The 23,370-nt window shown below is 35.7% G+C and overlaps 2 protein-coding genes across 8 annotated transcripts in view; one reads left to right on the plus strand and one right to left on the minus strand.

Annotated features, from left to right (window-relative positions):
* Positions 1-23,370, plus strand: part of LOC126976528 (transducin beta-like protein 2) — a 191,807-nt gene that overhangs the window by 126,560 nt on the left and 41,877 nt on the right. For all 7 annotated transcript variants that reach the window (XR_007731921.1, XR_007731923.1, XR_007731924.1 and 4 more), the window contains exons 4-5: positions 20,131-20,360; positions 21,904-22,046. Coding sequence is in view for 3 of the 7 variants with exons in the window: in XM_050824907.1 (XP_050680864.1) it covers positions 20,131-20,360; positions 21,904-22,046 (373 nt within the window). In the remaining 4 variants the exon portion in view is untranslated. The remainder of the gene's footprint in view (positions 1-20,130; positions 20,361-21,903; positions 22,047-23,370) is intronic.
* The window catches only part of LOC126976525 (tripartite motif-containing protein 2-like), a 211,586-nt gene that overhangs the window by 94,574 nt on the left and 93,642 nt on the right, over positions 1-23,370 (minus strand). The window lies entirely within an intron of this gene.

Raw genomic sequence — 23,370 nt, forward strand, 5'->3', positions numbered from 1 at the left:
ACAAATGTACCTTATTGTGCCATTTTTTACTGTAGAAATCGTAGCCGCAATAAAAATATGTCCAACGAAGGGATTTCCTATGATAATTTTCCGATTTAAATACAATTAATATTTTTTATGTGTTGTGCAAAATATACAACTAAAAATGAACCATAATATTACGACGTATGATTCATTTACCTTTACGATTATTCGATGTAACCTATGATAGAATAATTAATGTAAACAATAAAAGTATCTTGCTACTCTACAAGTCATGCACATTGTACATATCGATATAATTTGATCGAAATAAATTTTATCTTTATAAATTGTATTCAAGCATTGCCCTTTTCCATGCATCATGCGATAAAGGTGTACTTAAGTAAGGAAAATGTTATAAGTAATATGATTGTGGTAATTGTGTACAAGAGAAACTACGATGAATTCAAATTAATAGTTTTAATTGTCTCTTAGGTACAGTTAATTATTATTTAACAAATATGTGATGTATACGATTCCAGTTAAACTAAATAAGCGTTATTTTTAAATATAGACAAACAATTTTTTAAATTTAATTTTAAGATTTGGATTTAAGATTGAAAAATAAATAATTTTTTAAAGTAATCATAAGATCATAATATAATAATAGTGGACACGACTATAGTAAAAATAATACAAATAATTCAATTGCAATAATTTTATTTTGACGCGTTTAGCAAAATAGTCACAATTTCTCACAACTCTGAAGCAGCGGCGATACCACAGCACGAATCTATCATAAATCACGTTTTTTGTCTACAATAATCAAGCTTGTTTATCTAGGAACCCGTAATATAAACCGTATAATGATACATTGACTAATGTAAGCACAAGTGGATATAGTTTAGAATTAAAATTAAAATCATTGTTATCGTTGCCCCAAGTTTAATTAATTTCATTTATCTACATCTTTTGTATCAACGCGCATAATCAAATTAGTTACTTCTGTGAATGTTCGCGTTTGTACCTTTGATTGTTCTTTTTGCTATTATTGTATTTGTGAAACATGTGTTAGGACGCATCTATATTTATATTTTGTATCTCTTTCCTATATTGTTCAGTTCTTGTGATGTGTTTGTTATGTTTCCTTGTAATAATAAATAAATAAATAGTGTCTTAAGTGGCCGCGCCGGGTTTGGCGCCAAAACAGCTCAGCATGTGGCTTCTGCGGGCACGCGGGCGCATTAAGTAATATTTAAGTTCAAATTTTCAAATCAAATTATCAAAATAACTAAATCAATTTCCGTATATTAAATAGTGTTGCTAAACTAACCGAACTATAAAATATAATAATAGTTGGTATTAAATTGTTGCATGGAGTCTATCAAAACTGGGTCGGTGTAGCTGATAAGATAAAGACATCAATAAATTCATAACAGCACGCGAGGGTGAGACTCGATATCGTTCATAGATTATAGGAGATAGTTTGGCCGACAATATTGTTCTATCAAACGGCTAATAATAGACTATCTACACGTGATAATTTCTTGTTGTTATGTACCGCTAAAAAACAAACTCTTCGTCACCATGATGTAAGTCTGTTCGTCTGTCAAGATTTTATTTCTCAGTCGCGTGGAGGATTAGTGTTATAGTTGACATCAAATAAATAGCTTGTGGCGGTGACATGGGACGGGTCGTCCCCTTTCCTAAAAATATGGTCGAGGAAGGCGATGGCTGGCCCATGCGTCTTGCTCGTGAATGGGCGCTACTTATGGTCGCAGGATGATCCTGTTACCAGAAACTGCTTCAGATTCTTAAAAGGTTTTTTTTTATAATCGAATGGTATAGACGACCCATATAGCCGAATGGTTAGTGACCCTGACTACTAAGCAAGAGGTCCCGGGTTCGAATCCCGGTAGGTGCAATCATTTATGATGAATATGGATGTTTGTTACCGAGTCATGGATGTTTTATATGTATTCATGTATGTTTAAGTAAGTATATTGTATTATATATGTCGTTATCTTGTAACCCATAGTACAGGCTATGCCTAGTTTGGGGCAAGATAATTTGTGTAAAAGTGTGTCAGTATTATTATAGTATTATTATTATTATAATCCCTTATAAAATGCTCGCAAAATCCCTTTATTTAATTACGGTGTGTGTGGGTGATGCAGCTACTAGCAATAAATACAATTTATTTTGTATTAATTTACATTTACTTGTTTGACTTACTCGTGTAAGGGATTTACTATTTGACGTTTGAGTAATTTTGTTGCATCACTTTATATATTGTAATTGAAATGATTTGTGGAACGATGAAAATGGAGTTTCTTGCCACTTCTTCTCATTAGCTCAACCCTTTACGAATTGGCGGAAAAATCAAAAATGAAAAATATTATATTTTTTTGACATTCATAAGAGTCATTTCCATGACCAACATGAATAAAGTGAATTTGATTTGATGTTTTAAGAGCTGTATTTATTATTAATAAAGGAAAGATATGGGCATATAAGCTTACTTTAACACTAAAGGCTAAAACTTTGACAAGTATCAAGTTGTCATAATCAAATGTTTGAGTAAGTATATTGTATTAAATATATCATTGTCTTGTAACCCATAACACAGGCTATATATGCTTAACTTGGGGCAAGATAATTAGTGTAAAAAGTGTGTCAATATTATTATTATTATTATTATTATTATTATTATTATTATTATATTTGTTTCCGAAGCGGTAGTAGTATCTAGTAGTATAAGAAATGACATCAAAAAGAATTCTAAAGGAATCAATTTTGAGAAAATAAATGCCTTTTATGCCTTTATGCCTTTTTATTATTATTATTATTATTATTATTATTATTATTATTATACAAGTAAAAGAGCAATCGTTATTCGTGTCATAAATATTGGAGTACGAAAGCAAGACCTTAACGGTCTTACAAATAAACATAATTTAAAGTTATACCTGAGAATAAACCAAGAATATGCAAAATTTTGACTATATCGCTGACAACACTTTTAATACAACGTTTCTTGCTGCTTCTTCTCATTAGCTCAACCCTTTGCGAAGTAGCGATTCTATAAGAAAAATATTTTTTTGACAAATAAGTGTCATTTCCGTGACCTACAAGAATAAAGTTATTTTGATTTCATAATTCTGAGGTTTTCCGAATGTCAGGAAGCCTTGGAGAAAGGATCGTGATACATCCGAATAAACGAATCATAAGTAAAATTCTTGGTTTATTCTCAAGTATAACTTTATACAAAGTTTAATTTAACCTTGACGTTTAGCATATTCAATTTGGTATAAAATAGTTTTCATCAATTAAACGGACTGGTGAAGGTAGCTTTCTTTACGGCTCCTGTACTATAAGCGCTTGCATATCTTTTTCTCTAAGTTATATAGTATTATTTCATCAGTCATCAGCTGTACGGAACCGGTGCATCAGGCTTGCGGACTCGTCACATTTAAAATTGAGTCTTAGGTCTATAACTGTGTTACTAGTTCAAAATAGTGGAATAATCCACGGATTACGAATTAAGACACCATCTGGAATACACACCTTGTGTGATAAGATTAAGTCTCCTTAAGGTACAGAACTCAATAATAGTAAGATCGATACGAAATCCGACTAATGAAAAATTTTTATCTAAAAAATTTTTAACAAAAAACAACCGACTTCAAAAACACTGTTTCAACATAATAGATATAATATACACTAAAAAGTATAAAAATAAATGCGTATTTTTATACAATCTAATTAATTAATCTAATTCTAGTTACGATTATTGTCATTTTTGGAATCGGTGTCCTTCCGCCGCGACTCGCTCTCGCCTCTCGCCTCCTCACGACTCAAGCACATCTCACCTATAACTATGTATGTATGTAGTTACAAACCTATCTTGGATGTCACCGACTCCAAAAATTACAATAATCGTAACTAGAATTAGATTAATTAATTAGATTAAAAACAAAAAAGAATTATCTAATTCGGTTCACGCAGTCGAAAGTTTTGAGGTAACAAACATAAAAAAAAACATACAGACGAATTGAGAACCTCCTCCTTTTTTGAAGTCGGTTAAAAAGTATGAAATAAGAAAATATTATCATCTAGGTATTCCATATTCTTACATAAACGACTGAAACATAATATATTATGTATTCCGTACATATTTATAGTGATGTTCAGAGCACCTTTTTTCTTCGATGTAGTCGGGTAATGAATATAAACGATTGTTTGCATTAATATCTGATAGTTTGGTTTCAGCTATTCTCAATTTAAAGCGAAGATTCAAAGGTGCTCTTTGGCAGTCCAATAAAAAAGCAAGAACACTTAAATATGTTGAAAAAACTTGAGTAACTTAACAGACTGGCTTATTATATTCAAAACTGAAAAATCACTGCCACCAGCGCCATCTATCCAGCACTAACATAACTATGTTCGTGGGAGTGGTCATGTCGCAATTTATGTGCAGAATTTTCTGAATTAGGCTAACTGAAGTTAAGGTGAATGTACACACAAACATTATTTTTACATATCTATAGATTAAAATTTAGCATAAATTAGCATACATAGATTTACAGCCTAATTTGCTAGCGAATTTTGACAAAAATATTTAGAATTAAATAAATATTTAATGTGAACCTAAACGTCCGCTGAATATTTCTCCAAATAACTTAATTTTTGATTCCAAATCGGTAGCTTGTCTTATTTTTTTAATCATCAATTATTATTAGTTTATATTTATTTTAAAATTTAATACGATTCAAACGCCCTGCTACTCGCCCTCGCCCTATGAGCAAGGTCACTGGCATGTGTTATCGCCTTAACGTACACTTTACCCAGAAAACATTAGAAACGAAATAAAAGAAGACATTAAAATACATAAATCACATAAACAAGCATTGTATAAATAATTAATATCGACATTAGCAATGTATACTTACGTCTAATTGTTTCTATAAAACTTATTATTAGCGTCCGCAACTAATCTATACATATAAAAAAAATTGGAGTGTCTGTTTGTAATATTGAAGTAACCGTTTTTTAATACATGTATATGAATATATATACCGGTAAATACACCAAAATAACATTTTTTACATTTTTTGTCTGTCTGTTTGTTCCGGCTAATCTCTGAAATGGTTGGACCGATTTTGACCTTTTATTGACAGGTAGCTGATGTAATAAAGAGTAGTATAATAGGCTACGTTGATTTTAGAAAAATTCTTATATTTTTAGAAAAATAAAGTAATGTTGCAATGTCCAAGAAACGGAAAAATAATTTATATGGCAAAACAACGATAGCCGGGTCAGCCAGTAATAATTAAAAACTTATACGCATGCCATTGATGTAAATAATCACTTATAAGACATTGTATTTTATCGTGCCCTTAGCCGAGGCCGCGCAATAAACAGCGGGTATGAATTTATGATAAGCAAATATAAAAGTAATCAACAAGGCTATATACAAGAAGATGTCCTCAGTATGACGTCACACGGTACTCAAACCGTTTCTTTCCTCTTCCGACGCGATGCCGGATATCAGAATCCGCGCCACCTCGTCACTTTCATACTCAAGCGATCTACTTACTTTGAAGAAGATTTACGTAACAACCTACTTTTCCGTTTACACGTATGGATCATTGTGTATCTTCTAGAACAGGCACTATAGTGCTTAAAACTTCTATTGTATTTGTATAAGTTGTTGAAAAATTTCGGGCGATTTGTAGGCTAGGTCTTAAGGAATCATTCAGAGATAAATTTATGATAATATTCTGTATGTTCATAAGCACATTGAGGAATTTTCTAGAAACTGTGACATTCATAATGTTAACACGAGGAACAAACATAAACTTGTTATGGCTACTACTCGGTTGGGTCGAGTTAGTAAGTCTTTTGTTGGGCGATGATTCTACAATATGATCCCAGAAAATGTACAAAACAAATGTGTTACGAAATTTAAAAGAATTGTTAAAAAACGTTTGTGTGGGGAAGGTTACTATACCATAAACTATTTTCTTAGTGACACCACAGACTGGGAATGAAGCGAGCACCCTCAGGCTGTTTAATTATAAATGTTTATTGTACACATCACATTGTAATCCATATTTTTATATAAAGAAAAACCCGCTGAGTATCTTGCGCCTATTCTTCTCAGGTCTGAGGCAGTCTTTTTTGAATGGGTGGTAGTTATTGACGTTCATTAAGTGATTTTGAATCCTATTTTGAATAAAAATATTTGAATTTGAATTGCAAAAATTTTTGTAGTGAAAATTTTTCTTGAAATGGGTGTATAATGTTAAGTTCGCGTCAGGACACGTGACCTGATTGAAAATTCGTAAGACAGTTGTTCAAGTTATGGATGAAAGTTGATTTTTCTGAGAGATATACTTTTAATGTAAAATAATTGTAAGAGTTCTGAAGTGTTAAATTTTTAATAAAATATCAATTGTCATTTTTATGTAGGTACGATAGCGCACAAATGAATATTGTATTTAACCACATAAATGCTAGTACTTTTATACTGATAAATAAAATAGTGCGAAAATATTCAAAAATGCACAACGCTTATGTTCATGTTTACATTTCTGCCTGCACTCCCGGAGTGCAACCCTTTATTTTTTTTTTATGTCAGTCGATGAAAGTTTTTGTTCAGATTTTCTCGAAATATTGTACTCATGAGCTTAGACCCAAAAACCTACGTTTAGTTACGTAAGTTTTTAGTTTATTTTTTATTTAGTTTTAGTTCATACGGAAGGTAACTTATAGGTTACCTAAATGTTTTTTTTTATATATATGAGAGGGGGCAAACGGCCAAGAGGCTCACGGGATGGGGAGAGGTGAGGCAACCGCCCATGGACATCCGCAACAACAGGTGTGTCAAGAAATGCGTTGCCGGCCTTTAAGGTGGGAGTATGCTTTTTGCTTGAAGGTCCCTAAGTCGTATCTGTTCGGGAAGACCGCTGCCGGTAGTTGATTCCACAAAGTGGCTGTGCGAGGCAAGAAATTTCGAAGACAACGCGCGGTTGTGGAATGCCAGACGTCTACGTGATGCGGATGGTACTTTGCACGTAATGTCCGATGGTGGAATTCGGCCGCTGGAAATAACCCGAACAGCTCCTCTGAGCACTCCCCGTGATAAATGCGGTAGAAGATGCAGAGAGAACCCACATCTCTACATTGCGTAGCTAGAGAATCAAGCCGATCGGAGATGACTTGATCGTCGATGATTCGAGCCGCTCTTCGTTGTATGCGGTCAAATGGAAGAAGCTGGTACTGGGGAGCACCCGCCCAGAGGTGAGAACAGTACTCCATGTGAGGCCGAATTTGCGCCTTATAAAGTTGCAGGCGGTGGCTTTTAGTGAAGTACTGTCTTGCCTTACTGAGTACACCAAGCTTTTTAGAGGCCAGTTTGGCCTTCTCTTCCAAGTGACCAAGTGACCACGCGTTGGCGCAATAACCAGTTGCGTCAGACCATATGCTAAGGCGAAGTCGTGAACAGATCTCCCTGCATGATCGGAGGTACGTGAGCCTAGCCATTCGGCGTGGTGGGCGTTAAAATCGCCAAGAAACACGATCTCTGCAGTGGGGATCTGCTCCAACACGGAATCTGTAGCCATTTGGATGTGTTCGAGGAGCTGGTCAGTCTCTGCGTTACCGCTATGGGACCTATAGAGGCATGCGTAGATTCGCGGATGGTCATCGCAGTCTAAACGCAGCCAGATGATGGATAGGTCCTGTCCTTCAAGAAAACTCAGGCGTCGAGAACAGACATCCTCCCTGACGTAAACTCACACGCCAGCCCGTGGTATAAAGGAGTGTTCCAAATTATACCCCGGGTAGGAAAGGTAAGATGAATCAGCCAAGGAGGATATCTGTGTCTCGGTTAAAAAGAGCAGGGCCGGCTTCGCCGTCTCCAGGTGAAAGTGGACGGCATTTAAATTTGATCGAAGCCCCCTGATGTTGCAAAAGTCAACAGCGAGTGTGAAGGAGGGTGGTTTGAGCCTCCTGCTCTGTTTGCCCCGAGTCAGCGCAGATTTACCCCCTCCAGAATACGCGGGTCAGCCTGGGCAACCACTGTTCGGTACAGGCCCTAATTGTGGACGCCCAGGGACGGATTCTCCAGGGCTGCATAGCCTGGTACCGTCCTGGAGTAGTCTCTTTTTAGTCTGTGCTGCCATTTGTAATTGGGAGGGGGGGTGTAGGCCTCCGGATACCCCACTCACCGGACGAAACACAGCGGCATAGCCGCTATTTCACGCCGGTTTCGAGTGGGGGAGTGGTATATCTCCGGGCGTGCCGGCCCAATTCGGTTGTGTCCGTGAGGACCCAACATGGCACTACCACTCCAAAAATAAGTATAATATATAAACTGTATAAAGTATATAAAATATGCCGCCAGGACGAGTGATTTTATGCGGCTTTCCGAATTCCTTAACAGTCTACCTAAAGATATACTACCTATACATTGTCATTCAGTGTCCAAAATTTTTTAACGATTGGTTTATTTTTGGAACAGGACATGCCGAGTACAAAACCCTGATTTTTGAGTTTTTTACTAACGATTTTTAGCCGGAGCTTTTTGGTAATATTTTAATATAATTTGGAAGTTTATTTTAAAATCTAAAACAACCCACTTTGCGGAGCCTAGTAGATGGAAATGTAGCTTAGCGACAACTTAGTATTATATCTCGAAACAGTTAAGTCTTGTGAAGTTAGTTTTGCTAGTTTACTTGCGTAGACTTGTGTAAGCTTAAAACTTGCCCCAAACCATCCAGCAAATTCTTACTAATCCCCTTAATGGATGGTCGTATGCAATATATCAACATCTGCAGGTAGGCAAGGTTGCACTCTTGCACTGTTCTACTGGAAGCCTGGACAACAGAAAGATGTAATTACAGCAGTAAAGTTAGCAAACAAAGGTTTTTTTTGCATATCGGGTAGGTCTGAGAAGCGGCCAACATGAAAATGAAAATGAATTTATTTTGGAAGAAAAACTGACACATTCACACAAAAAAGTTAATGAGAAAAAAATATATGCTTAATCTAATACTTAACTTACTTAATACAAAAGAAACAAAAGCAAACTTAACGTAACATCTATTTTTCATACCCCTATATGATAAGGATGCCCCAACCCCAATTTTTTTTTTTAATTTTATTATTATACAGGATTAATATGCAACTTCAAATTTTCACCCGTCTACGATCGACACCTATTTTTGTATCGCGATTTTTATATTATTCTGTTCCATCCATAGATCCGCAATAGGGTTGCAAGATGGCAATTGAATATAATAATTCAAATCCAATATCTCGAGTCTCGTGCCAGATTTTGGCGAGACAACACGTCCTGAGGATGCCTCGTGTAGAGACGAAACACGTGTCGAATTGTTTTTTACAAACAAATATTATTAACACTAAAGAAAACTTAAATCATTTGTATTATGGATTTCCGCAAAGTAACGCCTAATTTAATAAATTTTCTATAATAATTATTCCAATACGATAAATTTAATGTTCGACATATTTGAACATCCATTTTTTATACCCCAAAATTTTAACTAAGTATTGAATTTTTTACTTTATACGGCCATATATCGTTTGCTGGGTCAGCTAGTATATCTATATAACTTACTAGCTGACCCAGCAAACGTTGTATTGCCGATATTAAAATCGCGATACAAACGTAACTGTTCATCGTAGATGGGTGAAAATTTGAAGTTGTATATATTTTTTAATGCTGACTCATAATCAAACAAATTAAAAAAAAAATGTCAAAAAAATTAAAATAAAAAATTTCGTGTGGACTACCCTTAACATTTAGGGGGATGAAAAATAGATGTTGTCCGATTCTCAGACCTACCCAAAACTCAAAATTTCATGAGAATCGGTCAAGCCGTTTCGGAGGAGTTCAAAGTTTAACACCATGACACGAGAATTTTATATATTAGATTTTCGCCGTCGTTCGCTATATGTGTACCCGCTCTTATATCAAAAGATTGATGATCTTCAGTGGTTAGATCTAGTAATAATTAATAATTCTCTAAATTTAATTAATTATTTTCTAAATCATCAACAAAACCCTGCCAATTGAGTTTGTGAATTATTCGTGAACATTTAAAACATCAGAAAAAAATTGATTAGTTATACGTTTCTTTTTTCAATTTATACAATGACCCAGTTAATTAATGACACATTCTTTACACGAAATTAGATCGTAAGTATATTTAAATATTTATTGTAAATGATTATTTAAACTAATTGTGTTCTAATTCCGTGTGTACTTTAATTAAAGCTAAAGTTCTTAATAAGTAATTGTACCGCACTGTCGACTCATTGATTCATTTCCATTCTCACTAACATATTTGGGTCGCTTGATTGAAATGTGGATATACGGGTCAATCTTCTGTATGCATTGGTTTTCTAGCAAGCCACTGTAGATCTAAAGCTTTGGTCCCATGGTTCGAAAAATCGCGGACGCACGCAGACGAGCTCGCACGACGCACTGTGGGACCGACCTCGTCCGTGATAGCACAGACACGTCTGTGGCGGTGCGCCGGTATCCATCGCGAGTCGGTAACTTGAAAGGTGCGGTCAAGACATGGTCTGGTCTGTGTGTGTGTGTGACCCTTGACATGTTGGACTGGCAGTAACGACAGGCCGGTACAGACCGACACGCACCGTTGGAACGGCCCTGCCTGCGGTGCGTCGCCGTCCGTGCTCGTCGGCTGTGCGTGGCTGATCCGTAGAATAGCGGACCGTGGGACCCCAGCTTAAGGCGAAGGGTAAGCAGAAAACACGCAAAGGAGGCATTTTAGACAAGTTTAGTGGTGAAAATACAGCATTTGGAGCAATGTACACTATTTTATCATATAACACATACCCTTAAAGCTGATTTGTAAGTTTATAATGTTTGCTGTTGGTTATAGTTAACACTCCAGAGCTATTTTGAACTACCACTTTTCATTGCAGTTAAACAAGTTTTTTCTCGGCATGACGCATTTGTTTAGTACTATTCTCAGAAAAGGTATTTACTATACTTTTTTTTTGTGTAGGTACATTTATTCAGATTAGTTATCAATAATGAGAATTGTAGGCATATAAACTGTTTGCGCTTGTTAAAATATTACGATTTCCACGCAAGGATTTTGAAAATGTTGGCTTTGTTACATAGATTGCGGGCCGGCAGCCGTGAACTCATACCGCTCAAGGTCGCTAGCATTTAGTGTCGCCTTAACTGGTCGTAGTTGCGCTTTATTCGTAGTCCGACAGTATGACATAAGTTGTATGAAACGCTGCTTGCTTAGTACACTGTCTACCGTAGGTAGTAAAGTAATTTTAACACTAGTGCTATATTTATTTAGGTTCATAACGACGTATGCACTGCCTAATTGAATATATGATATGCACGCCCCCGTCTGTATATGTATGTTACCGGCAATTTATGCATAAACCAGTATTCTTTTTTTTTTTAATAAGGGACGAAACGAGCAGCATGTTCGGCTGATGGTAATTGATACGCCCTGCCCATTACAATGCAGTGCCGTTCAGGTTAATTGAAAAACTCAAAAATTCTGAGCGGCACTACAACTGCGCTCGTCACCTTAAGACATAAAATATCAAGTCTCATTTGCCCAGTTATTTCACTAGCTACGGCGCCCTTCAGACCGAAACACAATAGTGCTAACACTTTACTGCTTCAACGGCAGAAATAGGCGCCGTTGTGGTACCCATAATCTAGGCGGCATCCGGTGCAAAGCAGCCTCCCACTGGTAAACTCTATAAAATACGTAGACACTGTATAAAACACCAATGCAATGTATAAAACATAGATAATTTATCTCGATCTCTTGCTGATAGATAACCGATACTTTGTGCGTGCAATGTTTAAAATAGAGGTTAGTTCTAAACTCAATTTTTTCGACGTTTTCACAGCTGTCATAGTCTATCTAGACGTATAAATGATCTAACATATGAAATATTATTTTTATGTTTTGCCTAGGCATTCTGTACAATACGGGAATAATCAGCCGGTAATCTGTATTATATATATATATATAGTCAAAAACAAGCATGAGCATTTTAATATTGCAAAATAAGTAAAGCTGTTTAATTATTGAATCTCTTTCTCCGAGAGATTGAACGAACCAAGGAAACTTTAATCTGTTTGCCGCAATAATTTTCGAAATGTACAAATAATGATAGATGGTTAGTTAGTTTGGTCGCAATCTAAGTGGAATGAGTATTAAATATAATTATTATATTTTACACATTCGTAGGGTTCCGTAGCCAAATGGCAAAAAACGGAACCCTTTTAGATTCGTCATATCTGTCTGTCCGTCCGTATGTCACAGACACGTATTGTATATGTAATCTGTGAACTGCATGAAGATTAACTTCTAACACAAAAATAGAAAAAAATACAATAAATTTTGAGGGTTTGCCATAATAAGAACTGAAACTAAAATAAATTTTAAAAATGATTGTTTGCACGAGATACACTTCCAAAGCGGTATAATGTGACGTCCCAACACCCCTGTAACTTCTAAAATAAGAGAATGATAAAACCAAAAAAAATATGATGTTCATTACCATACAAACTTACACCGAATATTAGTTTGAACGGGATCTAGTAAGTAGTTTAACTTAATTCATAATTCGTTACAACGAACTACAATTACTTTTATATGTTACTTTCTGCTACGGAATTGTTTAATGGCAAAGGAACATAATTCGGCTCTGCACTGATACAGAGGATTTTGGGTTGTTATAAATAAATAACCCACCAGGCGCCAATGAGTCGTTCAGATGTTGGGGTTTGTGGAAATATGACAACCACTTCTGTCTATTGAATAAATAATACACAATAAAACGTGAACACTATAAAATGCGCACATTGCGGAAAATAATGTCAATAATATATTATTATAAATCGTATAGAATAAGCCAAAAATTATTAAGGAACATATATTTTTAAAATTTATTACACTTCATATATCTTTGGAGGTTACAAAACGGTAGAACGTATAGTCCGTATTTTCTACTCATATTCAACTTTATGTGCATAATATCGAATATTCGACGTATTCAATGCCATGCAATTTTATGCACCCAAGTTGTCGGAGATAAAGACGGCCATGGGACCTTCCTGCGGCTAAAAATAATTATATATTCGAGGCTGCGCGTGCGACGATCTCAGCCCACTCCGTAACTATACGAAGACAATGATTGTTTAGGTACGCTGCGGAGTCCATTGTTCGGAGAGAAGGTCGCCGTGATAACAGCCACAATGGCAAAGCGCTATTGACGTTTTAAATGTTAATTTTACTTCCCCGAATATGCCACGTAGTCTAAAATATGCTTTAGGAATACTACGCTATATCTTATAGCCCTTATACTCAATAGTTTCGATTTATCTCGAAGTTTATTTTATTTATTAAATTAAATTGCGTTACGTACGAGTTAGTTTCTAAACAAAATTGTAGTACCAAATAATTATCACAAGCAATGAACGACAGAGGGGCATTTTTTTAATATTGGTTTCGGTTTTTAAGTGTTCTGGTGACTTATTATAAATTTTTACTGACATTGGGTAGAGACCGGAACTATGTAATGTTAGTGCACGTCTTTGGGTGTTTTCTAACAAACTTACATATTTCGAGTAAATATGTGCACGGTAATGTAAAAATATTTAGTTTTTGAAAATGAGGTTTGTAGCATTCTCTTTGTTTAATAATTGCAAGCACACGAATACAGTTTCAGTCGATGTTCAATTTAAATCTTAACATACATATTTACATTCTGTGACAGTAGTCTGTGTAAGTAGCGCGAATGTTATTGTCTGTACGGTTTTTTTGTTCACTGCTACTTCCTTTATTATTACTCTCTTCTCTATGCTACCGTTGCAATGGCCAATCTTGTTATATTATTTCTGTTTCTGTCTTAACATTTACTCGCTTGTTTTATATACTGACGTTGTTATTTTGATCGACTCGTAGATCACTACATATTATAAAACAAAAGTCATCCATCGCGCCTGTCCGTCTGTCTGTTCGCGATAAACTCAAAACCTAGTGCACCGATTTTCATGCTTTCACCAATGGATAGCGTGGTTCTTGAGGAAGGTTTCAGAATATAATTTGTCAAGTTTTTATTTACATATTTGTGTACATTAACGATATTTGATGGAAATGTCGGAAAACTGGGTATTTTCAACGAAAACGCTACCTTGGAGATACAACAAAATAATGTATAGTGAAATTCTGTATCGTATCGTAGGTCTAGACTCTAGAGAAAAGTCCGCGATGGCATATGTCTATCTATATCTCTATATAGGAAATACTATATCCATTTTAATACCTCTGGCAATTGGTAATCATAAAGCGGTTATAAAAAATCTGTTAATAGTAATAGCGTTACCGTTTATTAACCTTCTTGTACGAAACGTGTATACAAAGTTTTGCTTAAAATCCATTTAACACTGTACCTGAACTAGGTATTTCAGGCGTAAAGAACGAGCTGACATACAAACCAAATACTAATCTAGAGACCAGACTAGCTGACCAGCTAAAAAAATAGGCGCGAATGGCACGAATGATATTCGGCTGCACGGTTGTTAGTAAACAAGTGCCTTCTGCCCGTCTCCAGCTCTTTAACGCCCCGCGGGAAGTATTTATTAAAGTGATACTTCTTTAGGCGCGTTATGAAAAAATGATAAGAGTGAAATTTTAAGATGTAACACAAAAGTAACAGGGTTCCTAAAATTTTCTGACATTCGTTATTTTTTTTTTGGTTTCTTCTTCCATTATTGACGACCTGTATAGCCGAGTGGTTAGCGATCCTAGCTACTAAGCTAGAGGTCCCGGGTTCGAATCCCGGTAGGTGCAAGCATTTATATGATGAATATGGATGTTTGTTTCCGAGTCATGGATGTTTAAATGTATTTATGTATGTTTATATGAATTTATGTATGTATGTTGAAGTAAGTATATTGTATTAAATATATCATTGTTTTATAATCCATAACACAGGCTATATATGCTTAATTTGGGGCAAGATAATTTGTGTAAAAAGTGTGTCCATATTATTATTAGGATAGGCAAAGGGTTCAAGCCCGTACAGCCGTATTCGTTATTTAATAATTAATTGACAAAGCCATCTTTGAAAGATTTTTACAAAATTGTTCTTTTTAAAAACGTAGAATGCCACGAGGAATAAATAATTTTAAGGATTTTTGCTTCGTTAGGCCAAAGAAGTATAACTTTTTGCGTGCATACATAAGTACACACAGGCTTTTTATATTTATTTCATTACGATTTACGAGTAATAGATTTTAGTTTGTCAAAAGGTCGTTAAATAATAATAAAGTTTATTATTGTTTACGTGTTACATCCTTCATCAAAAAGAAGTTCGTTGGAACAAATTTGAATCATTAGTGATTGAGTTGGATGGGGAACAACGAATAGATAGCACTAGATCAAAGGTTTTTAGAAATTGCCAAACAAAATAATAATGAATAATTGTGTGGGAGCTAAGTTAAATTAAAATTTTCTTTCTGTAATTTGAGCTTGTAAGTGCTTCATTCTTTATATAACTTACCCACCTTACCAGCTACTACTATGTTTAAATACTAAGTTAAGGTTACATAATGGTATATATATATATATACTAGCTGACCCGGCAAACGTTGTTTTGCCATATAAAGTATAATTCATGCGATAGTTTTATAAATAATAGCCTTTGTGTTATTTTGGTGTGTAAGCTATATTATTCTAAAGTTTCATCAAAATCCATTCAGTAGTTAGTTAGTAAGTACAAACATACATCCAGACACACAAACTTTCACATTTATAATATTAATAGGATATGTGTGATCATTCTTTGTGTGTATTTAATTATAATATATAAATATGTATTTTGGAACCTACCCATAACCAACCTAAAAATGTTTGACCAACACTCAAAATAAGTAATCTGTGGATAACGTGGTTGGTTATACATGTATTTAATATATTTTATGTAATAGGCATAGTAATAATTAATAAGCAACATTAGTTTTTTTTTTGTATTTTTTTTTTATGGAATAGGAGGACAAACGAGCGTACGGGTCACATGTTGTTAAGTGATCACCGCCGCCCACAATCTCTTGCAACACCAGAGGAATCACAGGAGCGTTGCCGGCCTTTAAGGAAGGTGTACGCGCTTTTTTTGAAGGTACCCATGTCGTATCGTCCCTGAAACACCGCACTTGGAAGCTTTCTGTTGTTTTTTCGTTACGTGCAAATATTTAATCGAGTCTCCTCGTACGGGCGTACGTGACGCGTGCCCTTACGTCTCCGAGCAGACAGAATCCACTTATTCGGTCTTTAAACCGCGCCGTTTGTTGGATGTTTGTGTCGGAGTGCGTTAGCCCCTATCTGAGTATCTGAATGGCTTATGTCGATAGACGCGCCTGCGCTCACGGACGTCATTCGATCCCGTCTTTATTATTGTGTGTTTTCATGTTTCTTGACCTGGTGTCAACCGTTTGTTGACCTGGTCACAACACACGACGGCATTTTTCAAATATTTTATTGCGACGTAAACTGATCTGCCACAGACGATGGCAAATCTCACAATAGCGGCCGATCGGCTTGTATTAGTGTAAGTGTATGCGTGGGGCTATGTATTTACACGTTTATCGGCTTGTTTTGGTGCTTCACTGTTATGTAAGGTGACACGGAGTCCTTCTTTTTTTACTCGTCCATGTGTTTCCATTCGACAGTGACAGCTCTCAAACGCGATCAAATATGTTGAGTCTCAAAATTCGGCGGTCAGCATTTAAACGCGTTTAGGCCAGACTAGACTGCGCTTAGTTTTAATTGATGAAATCCAAATTAAATCTGTTAACTCGATTACCGGCGTAAGCTTAGTTCAATGTGTTTTAATCGCGTTCTGCTTCAATGGTGAAATCGAGCCTTAAACCCACTTATTACTTTAAAATGAGCCAGAGCTTGGTTTTGTTTCAAACGATAACGGAGTTTTCTTCAACTCCATGTCGATAGCTATGTTTAAATATTACAGAAGAATGTTTACAAAGTTAACAAAAATCTAGACAACTAGATAACTTTGCAATTAATATGCCAATTTAGGATTAAGAATAATAATATCAAAACTTTAATAGCATCTGTTATTTTATTATTACGTACGTTGATAAGAGTGCGTGTGTGCGTGTGTGTGTGTGTGTGTGTTTGTGTGTGTGTGTGTGTGTGTGTGTGTGTGTGTGTGTGTGTGTGTGTGTGTGTGTGTGTGTGTGTGGAATATATATATAATTGTAGGCGAGTGATGCACAATGCACCAAACCACCGCACCACGAACCATCCACTTGGTTTTGGGTTAGCAATGGGATCTCCCATTGCTATTAACATGCTATTTTACTTAAACGCCAGAGGCTATCGTCTTAAACATACTCAATTTACTGCTTTAAAGATATATGAAATATAACATTTGTAATGGGCATGGCGTATAAATTTCCATCAGCTGAACGTCCGGCTCGTCCCGTCCCTTATTTTGATAAAAAAACTTTAATATGTGTATAAGTTGTAATATAAAAAAAAACATAATATTTCCATTGGTTATATTTAACACCTCCTTTATTACAAATTACAATATTGTTTTTTCTTCAAACCTAAAATAGCACGAGAAAAAAAAAATTTAATGTTTTTTTACTCCAAAGAAGTTATCTTCAGGCGTGCGTGTATAAGCAGGTACATAATACACACACACTTTTATTAGGGTTCCGTAGCGGAATGGCAAAAAGCGGTACCCTTATAGATTCGTCATGTCTGTCCGTCTGCCCGTCCGTCCATATGTCACAGCCACTTTTTTCCGAAACTATAAGAACTATAGATGATATAAGATACATAGATGTATTCTGTGAACCGCATTAAGATTTTCACACAAAAATAGAAAAAAAAACATTAATTTTGGGGGTTCCCCATACTTAGAAAATCATTTCTAAGTATGGGGAAATTTTTGAGTATCAACTCAAAAATTTTTTTTCATCAAACCCATACGTGTTCTATGGATAGGTCTTCAAAAATGATATTAAGGTTTCTAATATCATTTGAAATGTGTAATATCATATCAAATGATATTGAGGCTTCTAGTATCATTTTTTTCTAAACTGAATAGTATGCGCGAGAGGCACTTCCAAAGTGGTAAAATATGTGTGTTCCCCTGTAACTTCTAAAATAAGAGTATAATAAAACTAAAAAATATATATGAATGTACATTACCATGCAAACTTCCACCGAAAATTGGTTTGAACGAGATCAGATAAGTAGTTTTTTTAATACGTCATAAATACAATTGTGAAAGAAAATATTCTGTGATGCGTCTCCATTTGGTTACATATTCTATGTATAATGATGACACTCGACTCTCAAGAAGACACGTTGTATTGTTTATGTTCAGGCTGCATACATAATATGACGTAACTAACAACTAACCCACAGTTTTCACCGGCCTAAATGTGAAATGAAAGTTGTATTTCTGCTCGCGCTGTGATGCGAATAGATATTATGATAATAATGGCATCAATAATGATATTAACACGTTGTTCTGTTTATAAATTATTGTTATTAAAATACTTTACGTCAAGCGTTTGTTTGTGTGTGTATAGAATCGAGAGTTGTGATAACCCTGATTGCATTACGGCCGTTCCCAATATACTATCTACAGACGGATATAAATTACTACCTCCTACTGTCAGTAATAATTAGCTGTCAATAATGTGAAGCTGTCCCAATATACCCGATAAGTCATACTTATCGCTTTATATTGGGACGCGTGAATTGCAATTTCCATACAAACTTCTATCGCTGGTAAGCTATACGTCATCCCATTGACAGACAGCGTGTACGGATAAGATGAGTTACTGTTGATAAGTTTATTGGGACAGAAAAGTCAACGATAGTTACGATTTTTATCTCAATTAAGACATGGGCTGAATATTGGGAAAGGCTGTTAAAGTATACGTCACAAGCCATCTGGATATTTTATGATGCTAATCCGCTGTACAGTTCTCAAGGAATTTCATTTCACGCTCAAAAAATAAAAAAGCGGCCAAGTGCGAGTCGGACTCGCCCATGAAGGGTTCCGTAGCAGCAACATAGTATAAAAGTTCTTGTAGTTCGTTGTACCTTTGATCGATGTCTTATTAATAGTGTATTTTTTTTAATTAAGGTATTTATGACGTTTTTAAAAAAACTACTTCCAAGATCTCGTTCAAACCAATTTTCGGCGGAAGTTTGTATGGTCATGGTATGGTATGTAATCAATAATTTAACTAGTAATTATTTCAAGTTTCAACTGTATATTCTTATAGTTTCGGAAAAAACATGACGAATCCATAAGGGTTCCGTCTTTTGCATTTGCAAAATCAGTTACTTTTTTTGCGGTACTCTTATTATCCTGCCATAGACTCCCGTCAAAATCGGTCCAGCCGTTGGGAGATTACCCGGAACAAATAAAAAATAGACACACAGATAACAATTTTACAATTTGTTAATTTGTTATAGGCATTGTATAATCTACACTTTTTTATAAATCTGTACTTTCATATGCTTTTAGAAAAAGCAGCTATTTTGATATAACGAACAGATACTTCAATTTGTAGGATATTGGAGGGTCCGTAGAGGGTAGCTACTACGCAATGACAGCAGATATGTTTGAAGCGTTAAAAGCAAAAGCAATCATATATATATAATATATATAAATATATAATATATATAAAAAACCTGTATATATATACAGGTTTTTTTTTTATGGAATAGGAGGACAAACGAGCGTACGGGTCTCCCGTTGTTAAGTGATCATCGCCGCCCATAATCTCTTGCAACTCCAGAGGAACCACAGGAGCGTTTCCGGCCTTTAAGGAAGGTGTACGCACTTTTTTTGTAGGTACCTATGTCGTATCGTCCCGGAAACACCGCACAAGGAAGCTCATTCCACAGCTTTGTAGTACGTGGAAGAAAGCTCGAAGAAGTGGAATTCGGCGGCAGGAATCAGGTTAAATAGCTCTTCGGAACACTCCCCGTGATAAATGCGTTACCTGTTACCTGTTAAGTTAATGTGTATCAAGGAAATACATCTAAAAAATTAAATTTTTGTCCATAGATGCACGAAGATGACGTCGTCGGATTCGGTATATCGAGCAACGGCAAATTCATGATGTCCTGCTCTTCTAAGACGGACATGGTAATATGGGACCTCAAGGGTCAGATCCTGGAGAGACTGGACACATATCTGATGAACACGTATATGGCGAAAATATCTCCGTGCGGTCGGTTCGTCGTGGCAACCGGATTTGCGCCCGATGTCAAAGTTATGGAGGTTTGCTTCACGAGGTATTATTTATTTTTACATTTTTTGACTTACTCGTGTAACGGCCGTTCCCAATATACTATCTACAGATAGAGATAAATTAGTTCCTTCTAGAAACTGTCATATTATGATATATATTATGATAAGTCATTATTATTACTTATATTGGGACGTGTGAATTGCAATTTCCACACAAACTATATAACGCTGGTAAGCTATACGTCGTCCCATTGACAGACAGCGTGCACAAAAGTCAAAGATAGTTACCATTTTTATCTCAAGTAAGAGATAGACTGAATATTGGGTACGGCCGTAAGGCATTTAGTAATTGACGTTTGAATATTTTCGTTTCATATATTGTAATTGAAATGATTTGTAATTTTAATTGAAAATAAGAACTTGTAATACCATTCTGTTTTGAAAAGAGCAACCTTAGAGTTTCTTGCTCGTTCTTTACTAAGGAAATCTGTCTCCAAACGAGCTGTATGAAAAAATTACATATTACAAGTGTAATGAAATTTACCTACGAAATAAAATATTTCTGATTTGATTTGATTTGATTAAGCAAACAGTTTGGAACGAACAAAGACTGTTTGGATATTCGAGGAGTTTCGAGTGTGCTAATTGGAATCTCGCTGAGTATTGATATATTATTCTTCAGGTGTGTTATTTTATATAATAGGAGTATAAATGAGAAAGTTAAATGTGAATTGATGATGATGACGATGTCAATGATAAACTAGATGTTTATAAAGATGTTAACGGGGCAACGAACAACCGCGACCGTTTACAATAATTGTAAGGGCACATTTTGGCCTAAATTTATGAATCTACCCATTAACGGCCTTTTTCAATAACCTATCTATCCTTTTTTTTTAATGAAAATAAGATAGTTGATACGCCCTACCCATTACAATGCAGTGCCGTTCAGGATACTTGAAAAACCCAAAAATTCTGAGCAGCTCTACAATTGCGCTCGTCACCTTGAGACATAAGATGTTCAGTCTCATTTGCCCAGTAATTTCACTAGCTACGGCGCCCTTCAGACCAAAACACAGTAATGTTTACACATTACTGCTTCACGGCAGAAATAGGCGCCGTTGTGGTACCCATAATCTAGCCGGCTTCCTGTGCAATGAAGCCCCCCACTGGTAAAGTTTAACTTACTAGAGGTAGACAAATCCATCCTTTTACGCTTACTTACATTTCAATATCCTATCGACAGATATCATTGGACTATAACTAATAATATAACTATATTGGACATAACTATGGATAGATCTTGTCATTGAACAGTGATAGCAATGTATCCGTAACTAGAGATGTGATATTGAAAACGGCCGTAAGAGACCATGGAGCTTGTCAGTTGATAAGTGACATAAAAATGTTTCCGGGACGATACGACATGGGTACCTTCAAAAAAAGCGCGTACACCTTCCTTAAAGGCCGGCAACGCTCCTGTGATTCCTCTGGTGTTGCAAGAGAGTGTGGGTGGCGGTGATCACTTAACAACAGGTACGCTCGTTTGTCCTCCTAATCCATTAAAATATATATATATGTTTCAAGGACTGGTGAGATGAAGCAAGTGGTGAAAGCGTTCGAGCTGACCGGCCATAGCTCTGGAATACTGGACGTTGCCTTCGACGTGGACACGTCACATATCGCCACCATCTCTAAGGACGGCACGTGGAAGCTATACCACACGAGCGGTGAGTATTGTGCACGTTCTCTGGACTCTTTTTGCGTCGTACAACTTAGAGTATTTAACCAAATGGAATTGCAATAGATAGAATAATTATTACTCCACAGAGTGTCCTCTTTATTTGGTAGTTATACAAAATGCTTACGTATTTTAATTCTATAAGATTTTACTTCCAATTTTTAGGAAAATTAAATTATACAGAGTGTAGTTTGTTTGTTTGTTAGTTAATGTCGACTTAAATCCAGAGTGCCTACATTGTAATTCCAGTTCGGGAATATATTGTAGAGCAACCCGATAGAGAGTACAAAAAAAGAGGGCTTTTATATAAAAATATTACTTTGAGTGAAGGAAGATTTAAAAGGCGTGTAATTTTATCTGTACTTTTTTATCTAATATTTTGGTGAAACACAAATAAAATTTGAAAACAAAATTTTATTTTTGTATTAATCCCAGAAGTGAGATTTATCACCTTAAGAACATAACATTTTAATTTGGTAAAAATTAAAAGTATTTAGTAACATTATGTTGTAACGTTACATAAATGTTACAGTATAACGTTGGCCGCTAACATGTACTGTAATCGAAACAGCGTCAAGTGACCACCATACTTCCAACAATTTTTTTTTATGCAAATAAAGGACGAGACGAGCAGGACGTTCAGCTGATGGTAATTGACAGGTCCTGCCCATTACAATGCAGTGTCGCTCAGGATTCTTGAAACACCCCAAAAATTCTGAGCGGCACTACAACTTCGCTCGTCACCTTGAGACATAAGATGTTAAGTCTCATTTGCCCAGTAATTTCACTAGCTTCAGCGCCCTTCAGACCTAAACACAGTAATGCTTACACATTACTGCTTCACGGCAGAAATAGGCGCCGTTGTGGTACCCATAATCTAGCCGGCATCCTGTGCAAAGGAGCCTCCCACTGGTGAATTGCGTGCTTATTGCGAGTGGCTCCTCCATTCCGGTTATTACTAGCTGATAGCTAGGTACTCTGATCTGAGGTGAAACGTGATGTTTATATACTTTGTCTGGTTTCTATTGAATGGCGTGATCGTGGAATCTATTGTGTTTGTACATTGGCTGTATATTGTCTTATTATTATTACTTATATTGTCGAGGGCGTGATAACCTTATTATTATATTCGACATTTATTCATGTAAAAAATGTGAAAATCCAAATATTGCGTTATTTTGAAATAACGGGTATGAGCGGTCGTTATTACATTCGACATTCGTTAATATAAAAAAAAATGCTGTGTATGTGCATAAAATAACTTGGTATGAGCACTCCCGTCTTAATAGACGGGAACGCCGATGCCGCCTTTG

This window comes from Leptidea sinapis, chromosome 41, assembly GCF_905404315.1.
Source record: "Leptidea sinapis chromosome 41, ilLepSina1.1, whole genome shotgun sequence".
In the NCBI taxonomy this organism is placed as follows: domain Eukaryota; kingdom Metazoa; phylum Arthropoda; class Insecta; order Lepidoptera; family Pieridae; genus Leptidea; species Leptidea sinapis.